General features: G+C 44.2%; 1 protein-coding gene across 4 annotated transcripts in view; it reads right to left on the bottom strand.

The window, feature by feature from the left end:
• Positions 1 to 24,460, bottom strand: part of dzip1l (DAZ interacting zinc finger protein 1-like) — a 117,158-nt gene that overhangs the window by 42,270 nt on the left and 50,428 nt on the right. For all 4 annotated transcript variants that reach the window (XM_055646015.1, XM_055646013.1, XM_055646012.1 and 1 more), the window contains exons 5-16: positions 24,270 to 24,431; positions 22,105 to 22,215; positions 21,379 to 21,441; positions 20,292 to 20,432; positions 18,661 to 18,691; positions 17,119 to 17,160; positions 15,218 to 15,351; positions 10,610 to 10,796; positions 8,458 to 8,632; positions 7,517 to 7,728; positions 3,197 to 3,345; positions 1,011 to 1,176 (exon numbers count right to left, since the gene is read on the bottom strand). In XM_055646015.1, the coding sequence (XP_055501990.1) occupies positions 1,011 to 1,176; positions 3,197 to 3,345; positions 7,517 to 7,728; positions 8,458 to 8,632; positions 10,610 to 10,796; positions 15,218 to 15,351; positions 17,119 to 17,160; positions 18,661 to 18,691; positions 20,292 to 20,432; positions 21,379 to 21,441; positions 22,105 to 22,215; positions 24,270 to 24,431 (1,573 nt within the window). The remainder of the gene's footprint in view (positions 1 to 1,010; positions 1,177 to 3,196; positions 3,346 to 7,516; positions 7,729 to 8,457; positions 8,633 to 10,609; positions 10,797 to 15,217; positions 15,352 to 17,118; positions 17,161 to 18,660; positions 18,692 to 20,291; positions 20,433 to 21,378; positions 21,442 to 22,104; positions 22,216 to 24,269; positions 24,432 to 24,460) is intronic.

Here is a 24,460-nt window from a genome sequence, read left to right as displayed (position 1 = left end):
ATACATTAATACGTAAGTCAAGTGCAAGTAATGAATGGGTTATAATGTGGCTTTAAAATGATGTGTATCTTCACCCATATTTGCAGTTATACTGTCCTATACAACAGTCTGTCATACTGTGCTGAAGGAAGGTCAGCGCTGTAACCTCCAGATCGCAGTCTGCAAAGAATATTTTTCCTATCAATGGTATACCACAAACACCCTGTGTGGAAAACAGTGGGAGAAATAGCGATCCAGATCACAATTTCACTGCTCACCCCTCCCATTGAGAAGGAAAATAAATGTTGGAGACAGGTCTGTATCAAGAGAAGGAAGAAAGTCCTGACTGACAGTGACTAGACCCATCCCTGAGAGGGGCACATGTCAGCAGAGAGCAGAAATACACGCGATGTTAAACAATCAGATAACAAACCCATCGCTTTGGGTCAAATTCATGCGGATGGTCATGGATATCATGGATAGGAAATGTTTAGAGGGATATAGGGCAAATGCATGCAAACAAGACTGGCTTATGTAGGCATCCATGTAGGCATGGATGAGTTAGGCTGAAGAGCCTGTTTGCATGCTGTACATCTTTTTGTGATTGGTAATTCGGAACAGTTGGGCCACAGATGGGTGTATCTGTTTAGCATCACATGTAGGAAGTAGAGAAGAGGTTATTGAGGATGGAATGCGAGGCCAGGTGTCTCAGTAGAACAGCTGAAAGGAAGGGCAGGTTTCCTGGTATATACAGCAATATTACATACCACAACATCTCTTACGGAAATTGCACCTTGACTATCAAAAAGACCATTAAAAAAATAATTTTCACGATTTTCTTTTAAAACACACACACATATATGACAAACCTTTAGACACTGCCTGTATCTGGCAAATGCCTTTATCAATGACAAATTATGACAACATATAGTCAACAGCACTTTGTTATTAAAAGCATGCAAGCCAAAAAGAAAGTCCTTTTCTTTTGGTTGAGTGTTAAGTTCAGCATGCAGGTGGTTCTCGCTACCAACCTCTGGTGGCTGACGAGCTCCAGGCACTAGTTCCCTGAGAGAGAGGTGGTTCAATACTTTGCCGTGGCACTGGCACAGGCTTCGAAGTTTTTATTTTTGGGGCAAACTCTTCTGACACATCCTCGATGGACGAGATGTCCAGCTCGCTCTCCTCATCGTCCGACAACTGCCAAAAGAAAGCAGGAATGGATGACATGAGTGACATTGTTGTAGAGGCAACCGTGTGGAGGAGTGCAACAAGGATACCATGGTTGGGCCAACACCAGAGCAAACAGCAGTTTGGAACTGAAAGGGATCAGATCTCAGAAAAATGTTTAAAAAAAGTGGGGGGTTTTCATTCCCCGTGATGTATAGGTACTTTGACTAGGCCGACATTTAAGGAAGCAAAGATAGACACAAAAAGCTGAGTAACTCAGCGGGTCAGGCAGCAGCTCTGGAGAAAAGGAATACGTGACATTTCGGGTCGAGACCTTTGTTAATGAGCTGTTTGTCAACTTGTAGTTACTCCCAAAAGTGCCCGCATTAACCGGTGTTTTCGCTTGGAGGATCAGCAGGGTGGCTCGCCGATCATCGAACAGCCAACCACCCTCTTCTACTGAAACCAGGAACTCTCCTGCAGCACAATGTGGGACCACTAGCTCCCAACGTTCCAACTGGGGGGGGGGGGGGGGGGGGGGGGCATCTCTTTCCAACAGCTCAGGGATTAATCAGTACACTAGAGAATGGGAAAGATATTCTCACCAGCTCTTGTGAACATGGAAAGAAAAACTGCCACTGAGTTTGCTTTCCAAAGTAGTTACTGACACGATGCATGGTATTCACCATCTATGCTCTTCATTGTAGAGAATGTCGGACATGTTTTATCTTGGCAGGATTTGAAATTGCAATATGTTTTGATTCCTACTCATTATGCATTGAATTAGCTGTGGGACTAGCCCAAGCTGTCATTTTCTCTCTTACGCAAATATAGTAAATTACAGACAGTGGTCCTTTAACATTTTGTATTATCTTTTAGTTAATGGCATCAGATCAAGGGGAGATACTGGCTGGTATTTGAAACAACATGAAAGTATTGATGTGTTTAAGAAGGAACTGCAGATGCTGGAAAATCGAAGGTACGCAAAAATGCTGGAGAAACTCAGCGGGTGCAGCAGCATCTATGGAGCAAAGGAAATAGGCAATGTTTTGGGCCAAAACCCTTCTTCAGACTGATGGGGGGTCAGCGAAGAAAATAGGCAAAGTTTCGGGCCGAAACCCATAATGATATACTGCTTTCAATCACAAATAGAACAGTTAGCAAATGGTACAAATATGAGGTGATTAACTAAATGACCCAGGGGAATTTGTTTATGAAACAACGCAAATTGATGTGATCTGAAATACAATTCCTGAATGGCAGTTGGATGCAAATTCAATGGCAACCATCAATAGTCAATGAGATGGCTACATGTGAAGAAGAGAGATCTGTGAGTAGTGATATGTTGAGAGTAGCAAAGATCTGGCACAATCAATCCCAGGACGGTAGTCTACATCTAAGAATCACAAGTCTACACTGGGTTTCTGGTGATCAATGATGTGAAGGGCATGCAGGTGCCACTGATCACTGTACAATCACCCTTGATACAAAGCAACTCCACTTACCTTATATAGACACAAAATGCTGGAGTAACTCAGAGGGACAGGCAGCATCAATGGAGACAATAAATAGGTGACGTTTCGACACCTATTCGACGTTTTGAAGGGTCTCGATCCGAAACATCACCTATTCCTTTTCTCCAGAGATGCTGCCTGAACCACTGAGTTACTCCAGCATTTCTGTGTCCATATTCGGTGTAAACCAGCATCTGTCGTTCATTCTTACACATTTTGTCTGCTCCACTGATCTTATACTGGCCTGCTGGGCACATTCCTGTTATTATCAACACATAACACAGGCGAAGAAAGATAATCTGCCTTTATCAGCCACCTTATCCCAAGCATCACCCGATCAAAAATATTCCCTTAGTTCCTCCCATTCCCCCCTACCTTCTTTGCAACTAAAACCTTGCTTATTTTCTCTTTCGCCGCATTCTGACGGATCTCAGACCTGGAATACTAACATTTGTTCAAAGTACTGAAGGGCTGCAGTGTGCAGGGGGTGTAAACATCCAGCAGAATGCCTGTTAATGCGTCTCATGCCTTCTTACCTGCAGTTTCTTCACCATGGTACTGTTCTTTGGAGAAGGTTGAGGGGCAGCTTGAGGTGCAGGGAGGAGTTTCACTCCCCCGATGGGTTTCTTCACTGGAGAACTCATCTGTTTCTCCAGGCTCCTAGCCATGCTTTGAACCATAGTCCCTAGAAATCAGGAGAGTGAAAATAACAACTCAGATACTAAGCACATTTCCTGCTGTGATTTGGGTTGCATCATAACAAGACATGTGTCCCACCAACAACATACAAGGTTGCAACACAACATCGCACCTCCTGCACTCACTACCCCGACCAAGCAGGCAAGTCTGCCAGATGCCACCTTCACCACCCTGTTTATCTGTCTTGCTGCTTTCAAGGAGCTCTGTACCCATGCCCCTCAGCCTCCCTGTTGTACAACGTTCTCCAGGGCCCCACAATTTACTGTATACCAAATGTAACTTCCTCACATTTTGAGTTAAATTTGATCTGCCATTCTTTGGCCCATTTTGTAGTTTAGTTTAGAGATACACCGCCGAAACAGGCTCTTCGGCCCACCGGGTCCGTGCTGACCAGCGATCCCCATGTATTAACACTATCCTATACACAGTGACCATTTTTACATTTACCAAGCCAATTAACCTACATACTGTATGTCATTGGGACTCTGATTCATTGGGACAGGTGCTTGAATGAGCAAGGCATAGAGGAATAAGGGAATAATGCAGACAAGTCGGATCAGTATAGATTGGTGTGATGGTCAGCATTGATGTGATAAGCTATAGGGCCTGTTCTTTGCTGTATAGCTCTATGACTCTAATTATGTTCTCCCCCGCTGGGTGACTGAATAAGTTATCTCAGAATTAGGTGGACAAAAATGCTGGAGAAACTTAGCGGGTGAGGCAGCATCTATGGAGCGAAGGAATAGGTGACGTTTCGGGTCGAGACCCTTCAGACCTGCCGACAAGGGAGGTGCCGTGGTTGTCTGGTGCACTGGCCTCTACCCCGGTCTGAGGCTTAACTTAAACATCTCGGAATAAGGAGTTGGCCATTCAAGAAAGAAACAAGGAGACTTTTTTTTCACCCAGAAGTTATTGAACCTAAAATACTCTACCTACTAGGGCTATGGAGGTTCTGGGCATAGCCATATTTTTAAATTATATTAAGAGAATAGAGTTAAATAGGGAGAATGCAGCAAAATGCCATTGTATTTTTTTTTTTTAAATACATTGCTAATATTATCAATTATTTAATGACTCTGCTTTATTTTTTTTATAGATAGAAAATAATAAAGAGAGAAAAAAAAGCATGATAAAGAAGAATGGAATAATTTACTAATAATACAACTTTGAAGATAGGTTTGAAAATTATTAAGTATAACTTTTCATCTAATCCCGAGTTCGAGCTTCAGTCAGTTTTCCGTGCCGAAACATTCTACCCCTTCAAATAATCAATAAATGGAGACCATATTCTGGCAAAATATGCCATATTCTGACAAAAAGTTATTGTTTGTCCATTAAGACAAGTCTAGTTCTTTCCAAATGTAAGGTCTAAAATGCCATTGTATTAATGATCAGCCATGATATTACTGAAAGAGCGGATTTGAGAGGCCATATAAAAACACCCACTTCTGTATTTTATGTTCCTCACATCACCATTGGCAAAATTACTGGCAGTACGGGAAAAATCACGAGCACCCTGGACAAATATCACTGGCATCTAGGGCAAAATCATCGGCACTGTGGAAAAATGTCTCATTGCATTGGAGAAGCAACCAACTTAATCAAAGACTTGTCCCACACTGGTCATCCCTTCTCCTCCCTGCTCCTGCCCAGCAGAAGGTACAGAAGTTTGAAAGCACACACCACGAGACTCAGGAACAGCTTCATCCCTTCCGTTGTCAGACTTCTGAACATCCTTGTCATAAGCTACTGTCGGATTCCCCTCTATCCATTGTAATTTGTGGACATTGGACTTTGTCTGTAGAATTGATGTACGACAATGCACTACATTGCTTCTTCTTCTTCTCTGCATCTTCCCCTATGCTCTATTGTAATCTATTGTACTTGAGTTTGGTTTCATTGTATCTATGCATGGTATATCTGATCAGTTTGGATAGCATGCCAAGCAAAGCTTTTCATTGTACTCAGTACACATGACAATAAGAAAATTTAAACCTCAACTTAAACCAAGATCACCGCGATCACAGGCAAATATCACTGTCGGCAACAATGGCATCACCATCATTGGGTTTCCAATAATTATCTATTTGACCCTCACAAACATCAGCATTGAATTTACTGATGAAATATTTGAAGATGCCCATTTGTGGATTTATTCAATCTCAAAATGCTGTCAAGGTCCGCACCCAGTCCGCTTCTATAGTTGCCCTGACAACAATGGTGCTGAAAAAATGGCTTGCTTGTCCACATCAGGCATGAGTGATGTGAAACTGAGAAATCTTCAGCTCGGATTAGATAATAGACAATAGACAATAGGTGCAAGAGTAGGCCATTCGGCCCTTTGAGCCAGCACTGCCATTCAATGTGATCATGGCTGATCACCCACAATCAGTACCCGGTTCCTGCCTTCTCCCCATTGAATACGGGCCCCAACGTTCCAACCCTAAAGTACACAAATAAACATTTGCCACACTATGAGAGCATCCACTTTAGGAGTTAAAGTTACAGAAACAGGCCCTCTGCCAAACTATTCCATATCACCCATTCACACCCATTTCCAATCACCTATTTACAAAATCTCTATTTTTATTCTCTCCCATTCTAATTAACTCTCCCAAGTTCTACCACTCACCTATACATCAGGGGCAATTCGCCTATAATCTTTGGGCCCTGGAACAAACTAAGACATCCAAAGGAAATCTACACAATTGCAGAATGAACTTGAAGACTCTACACAAAGAGCACCAGAGGTCCAGATTGAGAACAGATCTCTGATGCTAAGAGGCAGAGGCTTTACCAGCTACATCATCATCATGCTGCCCTTTTACTAAAAACGAGTGTCCAATTGCCAGATTATTTTTACATGTTGAATTCAACCTGCAGGCTGCCAGGGTGAGAACTTATTATTCAATCTATAACTTTTTGGTCCAGTCACCTAACACCTAACACTTCTCTGTATTAAATTCCATCAACCATTCCTCCGCCCACCTGGCTAATCGATCCAGATCCTGCTGCAATCGTTCACAACCATCTTCACTATCTGCAAAACCACTAACTTTTGTATCATCAGCAACTTGCTAATCTTGCCTGTATGTTCTCATCCAAATCATTGATGTAGATGACAAACAGTAATGGGCCCAGCACCGAACCCTGTGGCACACCACTACTCACAGGCCTCCATTCTGAGAAGCAACCTTCCACCATCACCCTCTGCTTCCTTCCATCGAGCCAATTTGCTATCCATTCAGCTATCTCCCATTGGATCCCATGAGATCTAACCTGCCAGAGCAGCTTACCATGCGGCACCTTGTTGAATGCCTTACTGAAGTCCATGTACACAACATCTACAGCTCTGCCTTCATCAACCTCTTTGCTCACGTCTTCAAAAAAATTAATCAGATTTGTGAGACACGACCTCCCACATACAAAACCATGCTGACTGTCCCTAATCAGCCCTTGCCCATCCAAATGCCTTTATATCCTATCCCTCAGAATACTCTCAAGCAACTTACCAACTACAGATGTTAAGCTCACCAGCCTATTGTTCCCAGCATTTTCCCTGCAGCTCTTTTTGAAAAGAGGCACAACATTTGCCACCCTCCAATCCTCTGGCACCTCTCCTGTATTTAACAAAGATTTTTCATAAATTTCAACCAGGGCTCCCGCAATTTCCTCTCAAGTTTCTTGCAATGTCCTCGGATATATCTGATCAGGCCCCAGAGATTAGTCTACCTTCAAACACGACAGTACCTTCAGTACTTCCTCGACGGTAGCCCTGACTGCTCTTATGACAATTCCAGTGACTGCTCCAATTTCTTCCGTCCTACAGTCTTTCTCCTCGGTAAATACAGAGGAGAAATACTCATTGAGGACCTTGCCCATCTCCTGTGGCTCCACATAGAGGTGACCGCTTTTATTCCTGAGAGGTCCCACTCTCTCTAGTTACCCTTTTCCTCCTAACGTATTTATAACATCTTTTGGGATTGTCTTTTATGCTACCCGCCAGAGCTATCTCCTAGCCCTTTTTTTCCCTTCTGGTCTCCTTTTTTTAGTTTGCTCCTTAGTTCCCAAACCTCCTCCAGGGATGCACTTGATCCCAGCTGCCTATACCTGTCCCATGCATCCTTCTTGTTTTTGACTAAGGTCTAATGACTAACCTGGCGGACTGCGGACCATGGTGGCTGCAGGTGGACTCAGCACCCCTGTTGAGATGTCAGTGTCTGACCAGTCTTCATCATCACTCATGGTGGCCTGTCTCTGCTTCGGTTTGCACTGGACAATGCTGACCTTTGGAGCGTCTTTGACACCCACACTGGTGACGTAGGCACTGTCCACAACGGAGTCGTCATCAGAAGAGAATGGGGGCGTGCTGTATGGTGGAGGAAAAGGGAACACCGTTCAGCTGCAAATACAGTGTGGACATCTGTCATCTACCTATTGTTTTGGGGGCTCACCTGGGAATGTGGCTTCAACAAAATGGGAGCACTGGATTCATCCACGCAAGGAATTATCACAGCTGAAAGTAATACCTTTCCCCACAGATATGTCAAGGGTGTTCATTTTCTTACATAACTTGACAGGATAGACACAGAGATAATGTTTCCTCTGGCGGGGGTACCTAAGGGACCACGGTGTCAAAATAAGCGGTCAGCACTCTCGATCAAGAGGAGATTTTGGTGAATCTTTGGAACTCTTAACCCAAGGGCTGTGGATGCTCTGAAGATATTCATGATGTAGAGCCACAAAAATTGGTGCATTAAGGGAAAATGGAATACAAAAAATCACACTGAGATAAAAGGTCTTCTTGGATGACTGAATGGGCTACTCCTACTTTTATGTTCTATAAATGATGAAGGAAGGGAAACCACTGGTTACAGGGTGGTAATTATTAAAGAACTGCTTTAAAGTCACAGGAAGAGTATGTGACTTTAAACTTCTGAATGGACTGTAAATCCACACTTCCAAGTTCAAGGGAACAACATTCCACAAATCACAGTTAGCCCTGCACCAAAATGGCTCTTCCGATTTGTGTCGAGACGCTCAGGAGAATGATTCCTAAATTAAGGCATGGGGGTGGAAGTTGAGCGGAGAGTCATACCTGGCACTAAGTGCAGCCGAGCGAGGTGGACTGGCAGTTCTGTGCTGTGCAGCTGGTTTGGATACTTGTGTCTGGTGGACCTTTGAGTCAATCACTCGAGATGGTTTTGATGGAACAGCTCGAGGACGTTTGCTGTCACCCGCCGCATTCAGTGATGAGCTGATGCGTCTCCGCACTAATTAAAAGGAACAAATATATTATAAATAGGGCCAGCAGCAGTCTGCTTCACCATCTCGGTAGATTAATGCTGCTCCACAACAGCAACCCAATCTCTATACCTGGTGCTCTCAGCTACATGTATTTGCGCTGTATAGCCTGAATCCCTTAGCTAACAAAAATCCACAAAGATATAAGAGAATACAGATGCTAGAATCTTGAGGTTTAAAAAAAACAGGCTGCTGGAGGAACTTAGTAGGTCAGTTGAAAATGACGGAAAATGAAGACAACTTTTCGGGACAGGACCTTTCTTCAGGCTGATGCAGTAGAGGGGAGATCACAGGTAGAAAGAGGTGGAAAGAAGGGGTGGGCAAGAGCTGGCAAGATAGATCCAAGTAAGGAGAGGTTGACTGGTCAGATGGGGAGAGAAGGGTGATGATAGCAATCAAGGCTGAAGATGACAATGGAGAAGAAAGGTTGCAAATAGTGGAAATCCATAGACCTCAACTTTGAAAGCTTTAAATAGTACCCAGCATCCACAGCTTCAAAAGATAAGATTCTTTCATTGGGAAAGGCCAGTTTCTTGTTAATACACCTTGAAATGGCAAGCTCCAGTTTCTCTTTAATCCCCAGACCTCCAGAACCTTGCCTATAGTTAGAGAAGATATGAAGGTATTAGTAAAGGGCCCTATAATCTCCCCTCTTGCCTCTCTCAATAACTTAGGATAGATCTCATCAGGCCCTGGGAATTTATCCACCTTAATGCTCTTCAAATGCCCCAGCACTACCTCCTTCTTGATCTCAAAATGCCCAAGCATATTAGTAATCCCCACCCTGATTTCATTGTCCTCTATATACTTAAATTCCCCAAGTACCTCAAAGTCACCCTGGATCGCACCCTCACCTATTGTGAACACCTGAAGAGGGTGGCTGATAAACTGAAAGCAAGCGTCAACATCAGGAATCTTGCAGGCAACAGCTGGGGATCCAATGCACACACCCTTGTACCGCAAGCTTAGCCCTAGTCTACTCAAATGCTGTGTTTTGCTCAACAGCTTGGGCTAATTGCTGCCACACCAAACGAGTTGACACTGTCCTTAACTCTGCAATGCGGGTTATCACAGGGACGCTTAAGTCAACACCTTTGCAGAGGCTCCCTGTCCTCTCTTATATCGCCCCTCTCAGCATACGCAGAAGGGAGAGGATGTTGAAAGATTGGTGCACCATCGAGGCTAACCCTGACCTTCCTATCCATGCTGACTTGAACAATCTGCCCAACATGGGCCTGAAGTCCCGCAAACCCTCCTGGTCTTCCGTTAAATCCCTGGAATACTTTGACCCCAAGACTGAGTGTCGTAGAGCCTGGAAAGATGCCAACACCAACAACGGAAATGTCATCACAGACCCCACAGTGAAACCACCGGGTTTTGACCTCCATCGCAAGCAATGGCTAACCCTGAACAGAATCCGCACTCTCCATGCAAGAACACCCCATCACCTGCATAAGTGGGGGATGACAGACAGCCCTGCTTGCGAGTATGGACATCCAGGCCAGACCGTCCCACACATCGAGAATGACTGCCCACTGAGGCTTTTCCCTGGGGTCATCAAAGCCATCTACCCAGTAACTGATGCTGTCCTGGCCTGGATGTCTACCCTTGATGTACAACTTTAGGCTGTGCACACCATACGCAAGAAGAAGACGAATGGTTGCCTAGTTCTTGATCAAAATCATTCTATAAGCAATTTGACCAGCATAATGCAAATAATATTGCTTAATTCATCACTCACTTTATATCCAATTTGTGATATAAAAACACACATTATAGCAGAACTACCTGCACCAAGTTGTGGAATACATTCCCAGAGAAGAACGGCAAATAAAACAAAGGTCTACTCAATTACACACAAATAGGATGAGAAATAGCTGTAGGGCCAGCAACAAATGATAAATGGAGCAGCGTGCTCAAGCTGGGCACATTGCTCACACACATACCTTTACTTGACCGAGGGGGAGAGTAACCTTCGGTGTGATGATTCTCTTTCACCTTCTCTATGGCAATCCTTGCAAAGCGCTTGCGAAGGCTGGTGAACTCATGAAAATGCTTGGCCTTGCTCTCACGCTGTTTCCCCACTGTCATGCTCATGCTTTTCAGTGTTTGGGCCGGGATTCCCTTCGAACCCTGAAACAGAATCCAAAGAGTCGCTGTTAAAAGCTCATTACTTCAATGGGTGAGAAGAGGGGGTTGGTGAAGCAAGATGATGCCCCACTCCCACTGCTCCATTCCAAGCACCAGTGGATCACTATGCTCATCAACATGGCTGATCCTCCTTGTTTCTCCTTGAGCAACTACACACGTTTAAGACTATATGATTGTGCAGTTGGAGGCCAGAATGAATACTGTTCAATCACACAGCGAAGTCAAAATCATAAACACTCCCTCCTTCAAACTCATAAACATTGCCTCCATCAAGACCAGAATATCCATGACCTTTACCTAACAAATGAGAAACTGGAGAGAACCGCTCAGCCATCCAGCTTCCCTTCCCACCCTCCATTTTTCTCTATTCATAAGATTTAACAAATATTCAAACTATGCTTCTTTTGAGGAAGAATATCCCAAATACTCGCCAGATCAGAGAAAAACGTTCACCTCATTCTGTCTTAAATGATTGATCCATTGTTTTCAATGGATCAACCATTTCCAATGCACCCTTTTGAAATAGCAGTTCTATAACTTATTCTGATCTGCTTTAATGCATGAACATTTTCCTTAAATAAAGATACCAACACTACACACAGTACTCCAGGTAAGGTCTCACCAATCAATCAAATAACTTAAGCATAACATTCCTACCCACGTACTCAACTCCCCTCACAATAAATTACAATATTCCGTTAGCTTCTCAATTACCTTTTGCTCCCGAACACCAGCCTTTAGGGAATCAGGAGCATCATGACGCCAGATCCCTGCTTCTGAGTTCAGCAATCCCTCACCATTTAGATAATATGCATCTTTCTTATTTTTCCTGCCAAAATGGACAATTCATATTTTGCTGCACTACATCCCATTTGCCAGTTCTTTACCCAATCCTTTATCTGTGTATTGTACACTTAAGTCACACACAATGTTGATGGTTGCATCTATGAAGATGGAAGCATCATCTAATGGAACAATGAGAATGCCTTTACTGCACAGTCTGCACCAGTTCAACAAGGTAGTTCACTGCCACCTTCTCATGGTGACCTTGCTTGGGTAAAATGAAGACACAAGAGACTGCAGCTGCTGGATTTTGAGCTAAAACATTGTGCTTGAGGAACTCAGTGGGTCAGGCAGCATCTGTGCAGGGATATGGACAGATGATGTTAGCATTCAGAACCCTTCTTCAGACCGATGGACTAGACAGGAGATAGCTGGTGGAAGGACAAGGGAAAGAGGGTTGCCAAGTGCTAGATGGATCCAAGTAAGGAGGGAATGACTGGCAGATGAATTAGATCAGGGAACAGAAGGGTGGAGACAGTAAGGAAGACTGGAGGTGATAAGTGGAAAAGACAAAGGGATGCAAATAGTGTACTTGATAAAGAAAGGAAGGTGGGGAGTGGAGTGAAATGTAGAACAAGTGGGTGGGATAGTGGATAGCTGGGTCGGGATAGCTGAAGCTGAAAGGCAGCGCCTCTACCTGCTGCCCGAATAATGCATTACCTCGCTCTTTCCTGCAATAAATTCCAAATGCCCGTGTTCTGCTCAACAAATCAGTCATATATATCCTCCTGCAGCGCTTTCCACTTCACTGTTCCACATGTGGCCCGTCTTTGTATCATCTGCAAATATCTTTAACATGCCTCCTATTTTTAAGTCAAAATCATTCATGTGTTCCATAAACAGAGAGGGATCAAGTTTGGTCTTCTATAGAACTCCTATGGAAACAGCTTCCCAGTGTAAAAATATACCCTGCATTTTGCCTCCTGCCACTAACCAGCTTTTGGATCCAATTTGCTACTCTTGGATCCAATGGACTTTTATGTTTTTGACTAGCTTGCCACGTGGGTCTCTGTCAGAAGCTTTGCTAAAAATCCACATAGAATATGTCAAACGCACCGTCCTCAGTGACCCTCCACAAAGAATTCAATTACTTTTGGCAGACACAACCTTCCCTTGACAAATCAACAGGATTATATAGGTCTACATCGTCACTTAAATGGGTAAATGCTTACGATCCTTTCCTCGTCTGCCTTTTTCCTGTAGATGGCAGCAAAGCCCCAAATGTACATCAAAGAAGCAAACAGAGAAATGGGAAAAAATATAGGAATAGGCCATTCAGCCCTCAAACCTGCCCATCATTCACTAGATCATGGCTAATCTTCCTCAGATATCATCCCCAGTGCCCATTGCCCTCAATTCTGTAATCTTTCAAAAAATGTAACTACCAATAGTTCTAACAATCGAGCTACATGGCCCTTTTGGATGGAGAATTCTGAGATTCACAATCCTCTGCAAAAAATAAAATTTCTAAGTACCTCAGTTTTACCGGTCCCTTATCTTGTAACGACCTCCCTCCAATCGACACTCTCCCATTCATGAAAACATCTCAGAATCTACCCTGCCAAGCCCCCTCTGGATCTTGTATGTCTCAATAAGGTCAAAGAAGACAGACACAAAAACTTGGAGTAACTCAGCAGGACAAGCAGCATCTCTGGAGAGAAGGAATGGGTGGCGTGTCGGGTCGAGATCGTTCTTCAGACTGGTTGGGGATAAGGGAAACAAGAGATATAGATGTTGATGTGGAAAGATAAAGAACAATGAATGAAAGATATGCAAATAAGTAATGATGATAAAGGAAACAAGCCATTGGTAGCTGTTTGTAGGGTGAAAATGAGAAGCTACTGTGACTTGGGTGGGAAAGGGATAGAGACAGAGGAAATGCTAGGGAAATGAGAGAAATCAATATTCATACCACTGGGCTGTAAGCAACCCAAGCGAAACAAGGTCACCCTACATTCTCCTAAACTTCAAAGAATGCCGAAAGGAGCAAGACCCCCTCCCGCACCGACTGTGAGTTGACCCCCCCCCCCCCCCACCCTCCTCAGTGAGATTTGGAGCACCCCCCCCCCCCCCCCCCCCCCACCTTCTGCCAAGACTTCCCTTCCATGTGAAGCCAGAAGTGGCTACCCCTCCTCATGACACTGAAAGAGAACCAGTTCCCCCCACGAGACCTGCAAGTGACATCCCATTCCTTCCCTGAAACAAGGAGTGAACTCCCTCCCCAAGAGACTGGGAGTGAACCACCCCCCCTACCCCATGAGACCAGAAGTGAAGCCACTTAACCGTTAGCGCAGGAGTAAACCCTCCCACCCAGTGAGACTGAGAGCGAACCGCCCCTCTCCCCTCCCAGCCCCGTGAGAATGGGAGTGAGACATCCTCCTCCCAATTGAGACCACGATTGACCCCTACACCCTCTCCCAGTAGCTGGGAAATATACAGTGGCTATTCTCGTCACTAACAACAACACCCCCAACTTTTCTGCCATGTGCCAATTTACAAATCATTACTGTTTAATATATGGAGGGACACAGCACCATTGATGACCGACTTTCTGTCACAAAAGCAACCTTCCACCGTCAGCCTGTGCCTTCCATCACCACGCCATTTTCGGATACAATTTACCAACTTGCCCCAAATTCCTGGAGTTCGAACCTCTTGCTAGACTCTCCGGGGTGGGAGATTGCAACCTTCCCTGTTTCGACGAATGCAATCAACCTGGCGTGCACAATCAAATAAGATCAAATAGAACAAGTTGTCCTACAACTTTAGGCTGTGCACGCCATACGCAAGGAGAAGCGAGACTCGCCAAAGTGGGCCTTGTCAAAGGTTTTCCTGAAATCCATGCAGACTAAATCAATTGCACTGCCTTTATGTTGCTCTGTGAAAAATTAAATCACATCGGCCGTACATAGAAAATTCATGCTATCCTTGATTAACCCCTGCACTTCCTCTCTCTGGACTCTCTCCCTAGATTCTCCACATCTTCCCAACAACTCCCAACAGGTTCTCTCACTCATCTATGTACTTGAGCATATTAACCTAATGGCCTGCAGGTTTTTGGATGTGTGAGGAAACTGCAGCAGCTGGAGGGAAATCACACGGTCACAGAAAGAATGTGCAAACTCTACAGACAGCACTGGAGGTCATGATTGAACCTGGGTCTCTGAAGCTGTAAGGCAGCAACCCTACCAACTGAGCCATTGCTATCCCCAATAACAATATTTGGCTTTCGTTATGACAGAGTGGTAGAGCTGCTGCCTTGCAGCTCCAGAGACCTGGGTTCAACTACCTCTTAATCCGAACCTTAATGCTTTTTTCCCCGATAACTAAATTTGGCTTTAGTTATGACGGCAAAGCAGAAAATACTGAAGAAACAGTTCAGCTGGCATCTGTGATTTGCTTGAAGTGTCGAACATTTCCGCCTTATATATCAGATTTCCATTGCCATTTTACTGATTTTGTTGATGATTATTGGGAGTCTGCTCATTAATCTGATTATTGGAATTCCATTAACCTAGTTTGTCACAGTAACACAAGGGCAGCTTCCAGAGCCACTATACCTTTTTCAGGCCCATGCTCTCCAACTTCTCCTCCAATGACTCTTCCAAGATGGGGCGAAACTGTTTGATGAATTTTGGATTCTGCCGCAGGGTGTCCAGAAGCTGCTGCTTGCGGTCTAAAGTACTCTCCAAATCTGTGAAGTAGTCAGAGAGGTGCAAAACTTGGGGAATGAAGGCGACGTTTGAGAGCAAGGGGGAAACGGAGAGTGCGGGAGAGGGGGTAGAACGGGGCAGCATGGGGAGGAGCGGAAGAGAGAGGGTAATGAGTAGGTGAGAGAGATTGGGAGCGCGGAAGAGAGAGGGTGAAGTGGTGCTGGAGATGGAAGGAACTGTGCCTGGGATCGACGGAGAGAAGTTGGGGACAAGAGGAGAGGTTATGGCGACAGGTGAAGTGTTGGTGAAAGGGGGAAATGGGGGGGGGGGGGGGGGGGGGGGGGGGAGGGGAAATAGGTGCCGGACAGGAGTGGGTGCTGGTGGGGGGAAGTGGGTGCTGGAGGTGGGGGGGATGTGGGTGCTGGAGGTGGGGGGGGGGTGGAGGTGGGGGGAAAGTGGGTGCTCGAAGGTGGGGGGATGTGGGTGCTGAAGGAGGGATAAGATGTGCTTTGAGGGCAGAGGTGCAGTTTAGTTTATAAGATGTGGCCACATCTTCCCATCTCCGCCTCTTTCTGCTTTCCGCAGAGACAGTTCCCTCCGAAACTCCCTGGTCAACTCGTCCCTTCCCACCCAGACCACCCCCTCCCCAGGTACTTTCCCCTGCTACCGCAAGAGATGCAACACCTAATCTCCCGGTGGCTCAGCACATCAACTCCTCCTCTAATTCCCAATCTGACCTTTCTGTCCTGGGCCTCCTCCATTGTCAGAGTGAGGACCAGCGCAAATTGGAGGAACAGCACCTCATATTTTGTTTGGGTAGTTTACACCCCAGTGGTATGAACATTGACTTCTCTAACATTAGATAGCCCTTGGTTTCTCTCTCCATCCCCTTCCCAGTTCTCCCACTAGTCTTACAGTCTCAAACTAGATTCTATCTTTGTCCCGCAACCCTCCACTGACATCAGCCTGAAGAAGGGTCTCGACCAAAAATGTCACCCATTCCTTCTCTCCAGAGATGCTGCCTCACCTGCTGAGTTACTCCAGCATTTTGTGTCCACCTGCAGTTTAGTTCAGTTTAGTTTAGAGATACAGCATGGAAACAGGCCCTTCCGCCCACCGGGTCCGCACCGACCAGTGATCCATGCATATTAACATTATCTAAACACCCACTAGGCACAATTTTTACATCTACCAAGCCAATTAACCTACAAACCTGTATGTCTTTGGAGTGTGGGAGGAAACCGAAGATCTTGGAGAAAACACATGCAGGTCACGGGGAGAACATACAAACTCTGTACAGACAGCACCCATAGTCGGAATCGAACCTGGGTCTTCGGCGCTGCATTCGCTGTAAGGCAGCAACTCTACCGCTGCGCCACCATGCGGTGCCCACCGTGCAGTGTTGTGGGTGGGGGGGGGAAGTGGTGTTCGGGGTAGGGTTCTTGGTGCTGGAGATGGGGGGTAGTGGAGATGGGGGGAGTGGTGTTGGCGTAAAGGTTTACCAGCCACTTGCACACTTAGCTGAGCATGGGTCAGAGAAACTTCAGTCAGAATCAGGGAGCCTGAGGTGAATCAGCACTCTAGTCGAGAAGACCTCTCATCCTCAGTGAGAGCATGAACTCCTGTGGACTGTGGGGTTTAACGTGGCAGCAGGTGAACAGGTCAGCACGGTTATACCAGCCTCCTTCTCTCTGTTAAGTGTGAGGTACCTATCAGCCTCATGAGGTGTCTCATGCTTTTCCCTGCCCACTCCCACTTTATTACCGAGGGTTGCCCATATATTGGAGAAATCTTTATCTGAAACTTACCGTCATCTTTCTCAGATTCTGAATCTTGGCTCACGACAGCAGCTGGGAAACAAACCACACAAGAGAGTTCATGTAATCCGCAAAATTAACAGGCGTTCTCCCTAACTCCCTTTCTCATTCTGACCTTTAGGTCTTGGCCTCCTCCATTGCCAGAGTGAGGCCACATGCAAACTGGAGGAACAGCAATCTCCAATTCCGCTTGGGTAGCTTACAATAAAACAGTATGAACATTGAATTTTCTAATTTTAGGTAACCCCGACAATCTCCTTTCTCCCCCACACTCCCCTTTGTTTCCCGGTGCCACCTGGACTTGCACCAATTTCTCCCCTCTTGCCCCTCCACCCATATTCCATTGTCTGGCTTCACAATTCGCAACACAGTGGGCAACACGGTGGCGTAGCGTAGAGTTGCTGCCTTGCAGGCCAGAGTCCAAGGTTCAATCCTGACTATGGATGCTATCTGTATGGAGTTTGTATGTTTTACCCATGACCTGCGTTGGTTTTCTCCCACACTCCAAGAACATACAAGTTTATAGGTTAATTGGTTTCAGAAAAATTATAAATAGTCTCCAGTGTGCGGGGATCGCTGGTCGGCACAGACTCGGTGGGCCTAAAGGACTGTTTCGACACTGTATCACTAAACTAAAATCTTCAATCCTTTTGTCTCACACCTTTGGTTTTAATGCCTAACATACCCACACCACCCCCCCCCTCATCTGCATTTACATATATTCTGCCATGCTTTGTCCTGCCTCTCCCCTCTTTTACCTTCATTCTCCCCTCCCCCCGACCCCTCCCCATCCCTACAACCAGTGTGAAGAATGGTCCCAACACAAAACGTCACCAATCCATGTTCTCCAGGGATGCTGTCAGACCCCCTGAGTTACTACAGCACTTTGTGTCCTAGATATTCTCTCATTGGCACACTGAACCACCACCGGAAGCAGGAACCATCCCCTCTAAAACGCAATGCTTGTTCGCCATTCCTCTTCACAGCCCTAACCCACCGTATATCTACGTGCACCATAAAAATGAATCCCTTCTGATCATTAAAAGCTTCACATTTCTGTAGGATTGCAAGACTGAGAAAGAACCTTTTCATCCGGAGGGTAGCTGGAATCTAGAATGCACTGCCTGGGAAGGAGGTGGAGGCAGAGGCTCTCACAACATTTATTGAGTAGATGAGCACTTGAATCGCCAAGGAATATAAGGTAATGTACCAAAGGTTGGTAAATCGGATTAATATAAACAGGTACTTGATGGTCAGTGTGAACTTGATGGGCAGAAGGATCTGATGACAAAGGAGCCAAAGTTGCCATGAGAAAACACTTCGTAATGCACAGGGGAGCAAGGGCTGGGGCAGACACAAAGGATGAAAGGCAACATTTCTAAATACTTGAGGGAGACTTATGGATGGAGACAAAGATCAGGAGAGTAGCATTATCTGCTCCCAGCCCTAACTTTCTCGCAGCCCACACGAAGTGGGAATGGAAGAATAGATAAACAGATAAGGACTCGGATAGAACATTTAAATAATTCTTACCTTGAATAGGTCGTGATGAAATAGTCCTGATCTGTAATAAAGCATTTAAAGATGGTCACAACTAGAAATGGTAATTTTCTAGTAGCAATATAACTACACTTTGAAATTCCTACACTTATTTCCCTGTGCGGACTTATAGTTTTGAGGTACAATTTGAGGTCATTGAGGAGCAGAGGACTCTTAACAAAGTGATTTATGATCTGTGATGCACGGTTTAAAGGGGTGGTGAAAGAGATTGAATATTTCTTCTCAAAGAGAAATAAATAAATGCAGGGAAAGGAACTATTTTACGGGTTGGGGAAAATGGCAGGTGGGACTGATTGAATCGTATCTTTGAAATGTTGGTGCAGGCACAATTGAATTAGTAACCTTCTTTTGACTTGTTTGATTCCAAGTTCATCAAGTTAAGCCAGGTCCTCAGATAATCTGTTCATAACCCAGCCAGGTTAGCAGCACTCTGTAAAGGCATATCAACTCCTAGTTTAGCACTCTAGACCTTTATTTGCAGAGGATACCATATGCTTTTTTAAACATCTTTATGTTCTGTCATTAATTCAACCAAGTTATATACATAATCAAGGATGGAAAAGCAAAGGAATTCAAAATGATCAAGGTTGAAATCTTGTGAACATATTCTGAGTTTCAGCGATAGGATTCCGGATAATTCCAGTTAACAAATAGTTCAATTTCAATTCAATGGCAACCATGACAGTCTCTAGTCTGATCTTTGCCCATTTTACAGCCAATATGGTGCCATTGTTATTCTCTGGACTGCAGTTTAATGTAGTGGGATAACATTCAGCAAACAGCCATGCCTCAACGTCAAAGGTAGACAAAAATGCTGAAGAAACTCAGCGGGTGAGGCAGCATCTATGGAGCGAAGGAAATAGGCGACGTCACCCATTTCCTTCGCTCCATAGATGCTGCCTCACCCGCTGAGTTTCAACAGCATTTTTGTCCACCTTCGATTTTCAAGCATCTGCAGTTCCTTCTTAAACATGCCTCAGGATCAATGTCTCAGGGTCAGTCGTACCAACAGCAGCAAAGTGGCCCAGATCGAGAGAATCATGTCCAACATCTGGTGCCTCGTGAGGAGTTTGTGTTCTCCCTGTGACTGTGTGGGTTTCCCTTGGGTGTTCTGGTTTCCTCCCACGTCCCTAAGATGTGTTGTTTATTCAGTTAATGTAAATTGTCTGTAATGTGTGGGTGGGGTGAATCCAGGAATCCAGGGGGAGTTGATGGGAATAAAATGGGATTAGTACAAATAGGTGATTAATGGTCAGCACAAGTTAAGTGGGCCGAAGAACCGGTTTCCATGCTGTATGACGTTATGGTTGAATATGTGTAGGAAGGAACTGCAGATGCTGAATTACACAGTTACACAGTAGACGCAAAATGCTGGAGTAACTCAGCGGGGCAGGCAGCATCTCTGGAGAAAATAGGTGACGTTTCTGGTCTGAAGAAGGGTCACAAGCTGAAACGTCACCTACTCCTTGTCTCCAGAGATGCTGCCTGACCCGCTGAGTTATTCCAGCATTTTGTGTTTATCTATAGCTAAGTATGTTCCTGCCAGTAGTACTCAAATCTCCGAGACAGATGAAAAAAACCAAGCAATGTTTTAAGTGGAGTACCTGATCCCCCTGTGACAAGATGACCACACTCTGCTCTTTGACTTTTGCAGTGAGTACACCGATTTGCTTCTGGAAATATTCTGCTGCTGTCCGCTGGTCAGCTGATAAAGTCGATCTTAGCCTTTCGTTCTCAGTCCTCATCTGTGAAGAGAAATTAAATCAACTTCAGAACCTCCCAATGATCTTATTCCTCAGTACTTTAGTGGTGCCTGACTTGCAAATTTCTGGGACCAATGTATGATACTCCTATTGCTACTGAACACGTTTATAATTCACTATTTTTTAGATGTCATGCTGTAGTATAATAAATAAATATTATGAAGTGGTATAATAAAGTTTCCAATGAACCAATGAGTTTAATGGGAGAGCTAGAAGCAAAATCCAGTGAGGCAGATGCAGATCCATTAGGATTTCCAAACAATGAAACAACAGATTATTAAGGGCCTGTCCCACTTTCACAACCTATTTCATGACCTTTTTTACTCGTGGACATTTTTCATCAGGCTAGAAAAACGCCCGACCTACTTGATGCCACGAGTACCTACGACTAGCATCACGACCTACCTACGACCTCCTACGTCCTCGTGACGACCATGCTGCGAATATGAGTCAAGGGCAAACTCAGCAGAGGTTGTGAATTAGGACGTGAAAGTGGGACAGGCCCTTTAGAGTTATATCATCCAAGAACTAGATTTGTCTTCCTTGCAGATTTGCAGACCCACACGATGTGGACATCAAAGCCTAAAACTGAACAAATCTCCTGGAAAAGTGGTATTTTATAAACCATGCCACTCTGGAAAGGCAGAACCGAATGGGAATTAAAAAGTAAATGTGGTTCTGTAATCCAATTTGTAAAGATAAGGTCCCACAATTTTGAAGGTCCTCCAATGGATTGAGCATGTGATTGTTTTGGGCTGCAGCTTTAACCATATGCGAAGTTTACTTCAGGTGACATTTTTGCACCAACACTACATGACGGTCCACTTACCCTACCCAAAGGTAATCTTTTAGCCAAGTGGTATCAAATGGTAGACAAAATGAAAAAAAGTATTTAGTAAACTGATTTTATGTATAATTTTACACATACCTGCTCCTGTTCAGTTGCATGCTCGGAATGAACATCTTTCATCTTCTTTTTGGAATCCTTTTTCTGGAAGTTTAAGAAAATAAAATTGAAATCTCTGCCTTTTCAACCTGGATTTGTGGTCCAAATAAATGAGTCAGCGATTGTGTAAATTCATAAGTCACCGATCATAAAAATCCAGGTTAACAAGGCCACAAGACACAAAAAAAAAAAGTGCTTTAGTAAAAGTAATGAAGTGTTTCATTTCCAGAGGAAATTAGTTAAATAGCAAAGAAGGAGCAGCGAATATGAAAAATCCAGGGTCAAGAATGAAACACAAAAGTGTAATTATGGAAGGGCTATCAGTGCATCACCCAGTCCACGCAATGACAACACATCCTATCTTGTATTAAACATTGCATACCACAGTCAGCAAGCAGTACATCTTCCCAATGGTACCACAGTCACCCAGTGGTACATCCTTCTGATGCTACCAGTCATCCAGTGATACTACTTTCCAATATACCATGAACACCCAATGATACATATTCACAATGTTAACACAGTCACCCAGTAATGCATCTTCCCAATGGTACCAATCACCCAGTGACACATCCTTCCATTGATAGCACAGTCACCCAGTGATATACATCTTCCCAATGGTAGGACAGTCACTCAATGCTACTTCTCTCCAATGGCAGCACATTCACAGCCTCTCAGGAGAGCTGCCCAGTGAACGTTTCTCCCTACCAATTTCTCATATCTCTCCCTCCAGTTTCTGAGTTCTTCCGCTTGATCCTTCTCGTGAAATGTCTCCACTTTGGAAATTACTGGGCTCCTCGATTGAATCTCCTGCAGTTTCTAACAACAGAAAACACTGGCTTTGAGTATGAATTGTCTCGTTGTTACATTGTTTATCAAAGTGCCATTTAGGCATGGTAAAAGCAAGTGAGACACAGCAACAGAGTAAGTGGCACAGATTGGGAAAGTGGGCTGAAACATACGGGCCTTCAGCCAGCAATGCAACAGCAACCATGTCTTATGCCAATACATTGGATGTTCTATTCCACCAATGGAATCAATTACAAGACGGGGTCCAGACACTATTCACATCTGGTCCCCTAAAAACCTAACATGTCCAACGGGCCTTTGAATTGGGATCGCCAAACTGAATGGAAAAGGTAATGGTTCAGGTTTGTTTTATAGTTAATATTGTTTTAATTATTTGATATTAATTAGATACTTTGTCAGAGATTTATTATATTTAAATGTATAATTATTGTTATACTTCAATTATTTTTAAAGGTACATTGAGAAGTGATGGAAAGGCCTTCAACAGCAGCCTAAATTTGAGGCAGCAGGATCCTGAGGCCTAATCACCACTCGCGGGCCACTGCTCCTTGTCTACTGGTCACTGCAGCAAGCCCTCAAGCTTGACTGACCAAGAGGCCAGTACAGCCATAGGAATTGTGTAAAGGGTGAAGGTGAATCGCAGACTCAGTCCAACACAATTCAAATTTTCAGGTGATAAAAATTTACCTCTTGCTGGTTTAAACAGAGGTCATGGATCAGAATAGAAAACAGAAATTTGATAAGTGTGTCTCAGAACAAAAGATGGACCAAATGCATAGGGGTCAAACGGTAGGTCTTCAGTTGACTGGTTGACCCTGTCACTGATAAAATAACTGATAGTAAATTTCCCACACATTAACAATATTAGATCCACAGCTCTCCTACGACCACCTACATTAATACAAATACACTTTGCACCACAATGATTCCCATTTATATTCAATAAAAGGAAATACAACCATATCAGTCACGTTGAGCTTATTATTATATGCACAAGTACGGTGAAGTGCAGTTACAATGAAAATCTTGTTTGCTGCAGCATCACAGGCATTAAGGCTGGGACGAGTGACAAAAACAAATTTTACATAAATACACATAACATTTCTAAAAGGAAATATGTGCAAAAAAGCAATGCGAAAACATTGATAGAAAAAAGAACAAGTCGATTGGCAGTGCAAGAAGTGGACAGTAGTGTTCTGTTGTCAAAGTATGATTACACTTTAGACTTTTGAGATACAGTGCTGAAACAGGTTCTTCAGCCCACCGAGCCCGCGCCGGCCAGCAATCACCTCATGCATTATTTTACACACTCAGGACAATTTACAATATTACTAAAGCCAATTAACCTACTATCTCAGTGCAATTATACTCCAAAGACGTACAGGTATGTAGGTTAATTGGCTTGGTGTATGTGTAAAATTGTCCCTAGTTTGTGCAGGATAGTGTTAATGTGTGGGGATCGCTGGTCGGTGCAGACTATGTGAGCCGAAGGGCCTGTTTCCGCGCTGTATCTTTAAAAAACTAAAGTGTGAGAGAAAATCAGTGCACCTCAGAAAACCCATGCGGCAGTGACCAACAACTCAGCGTCAACACTCATCAACAGGCAACTTAATAAGAATTGGTCATTCAGGTCGGATATAAAAATTAATTTCTTCACCCAGATTGTAATGAAATTTTGGAATTCGCAACCTGAGTGAGTTTTGGAGGCTCAATAGCTGAACATATTCAAAATTGAGATTGATCGATGATTTTTGGATGTTAAGAGGATCAAGGATGTCTTACTGTGGGATAGTGGCACTGAGGGTATAAGATCAGCCATGAACTTATTGAACAGTGGAGCAGGTATGAGCGTATAAGATCAGCCATTAAATCATTTTTTTCATCAAGGAGCGGATATGAGGCCCAAATGGCACGAAGCAAATTTGTCAAAATTGTCAAGCTCAAACTTGAGCCAAATTGTCTTTTCCTGTGTTGTAGGTCACATAGATCTGTAATAACGTACTTAACACATTCACAGAGTATAGTGCCAATGTGTAAATCCGTTACAGAAACATTTCACTCACAGCCTCAATAGACAGGTTCTTTGATGTCATATCCTGGAACTCCATCAGAAGTTGCTGTCTGAGGCTATCCATTTCTTGAAGGATCTTTTTCCTTTCATCCACCTTCCAAGTTTCAAATTCCTTCCTCAGTTCCTCCTCTCTCCTTCGGATATTTTCTGCTTCCTGTTTGGGACACACAGAAGACTTGTCTA

Source organism: Leucoraja erinacea, chromosome 14 (assembly GCF_028641065.1).
Source record: "Leucoraja erinacea ecotype New England chromosome 14, Leri_hhj_1, whole genome shotgun sequence".
NCBI classification, from domain to species: Eukaryota; Metazoa; Chordata; class Chondrichthyes; order Rajiformes; family Rajidae; genus Leucoraja; species Leucoraja erinaceus.
This window is presented reverse-complemented; position numbering and strand designations above follow the sequence as displayed.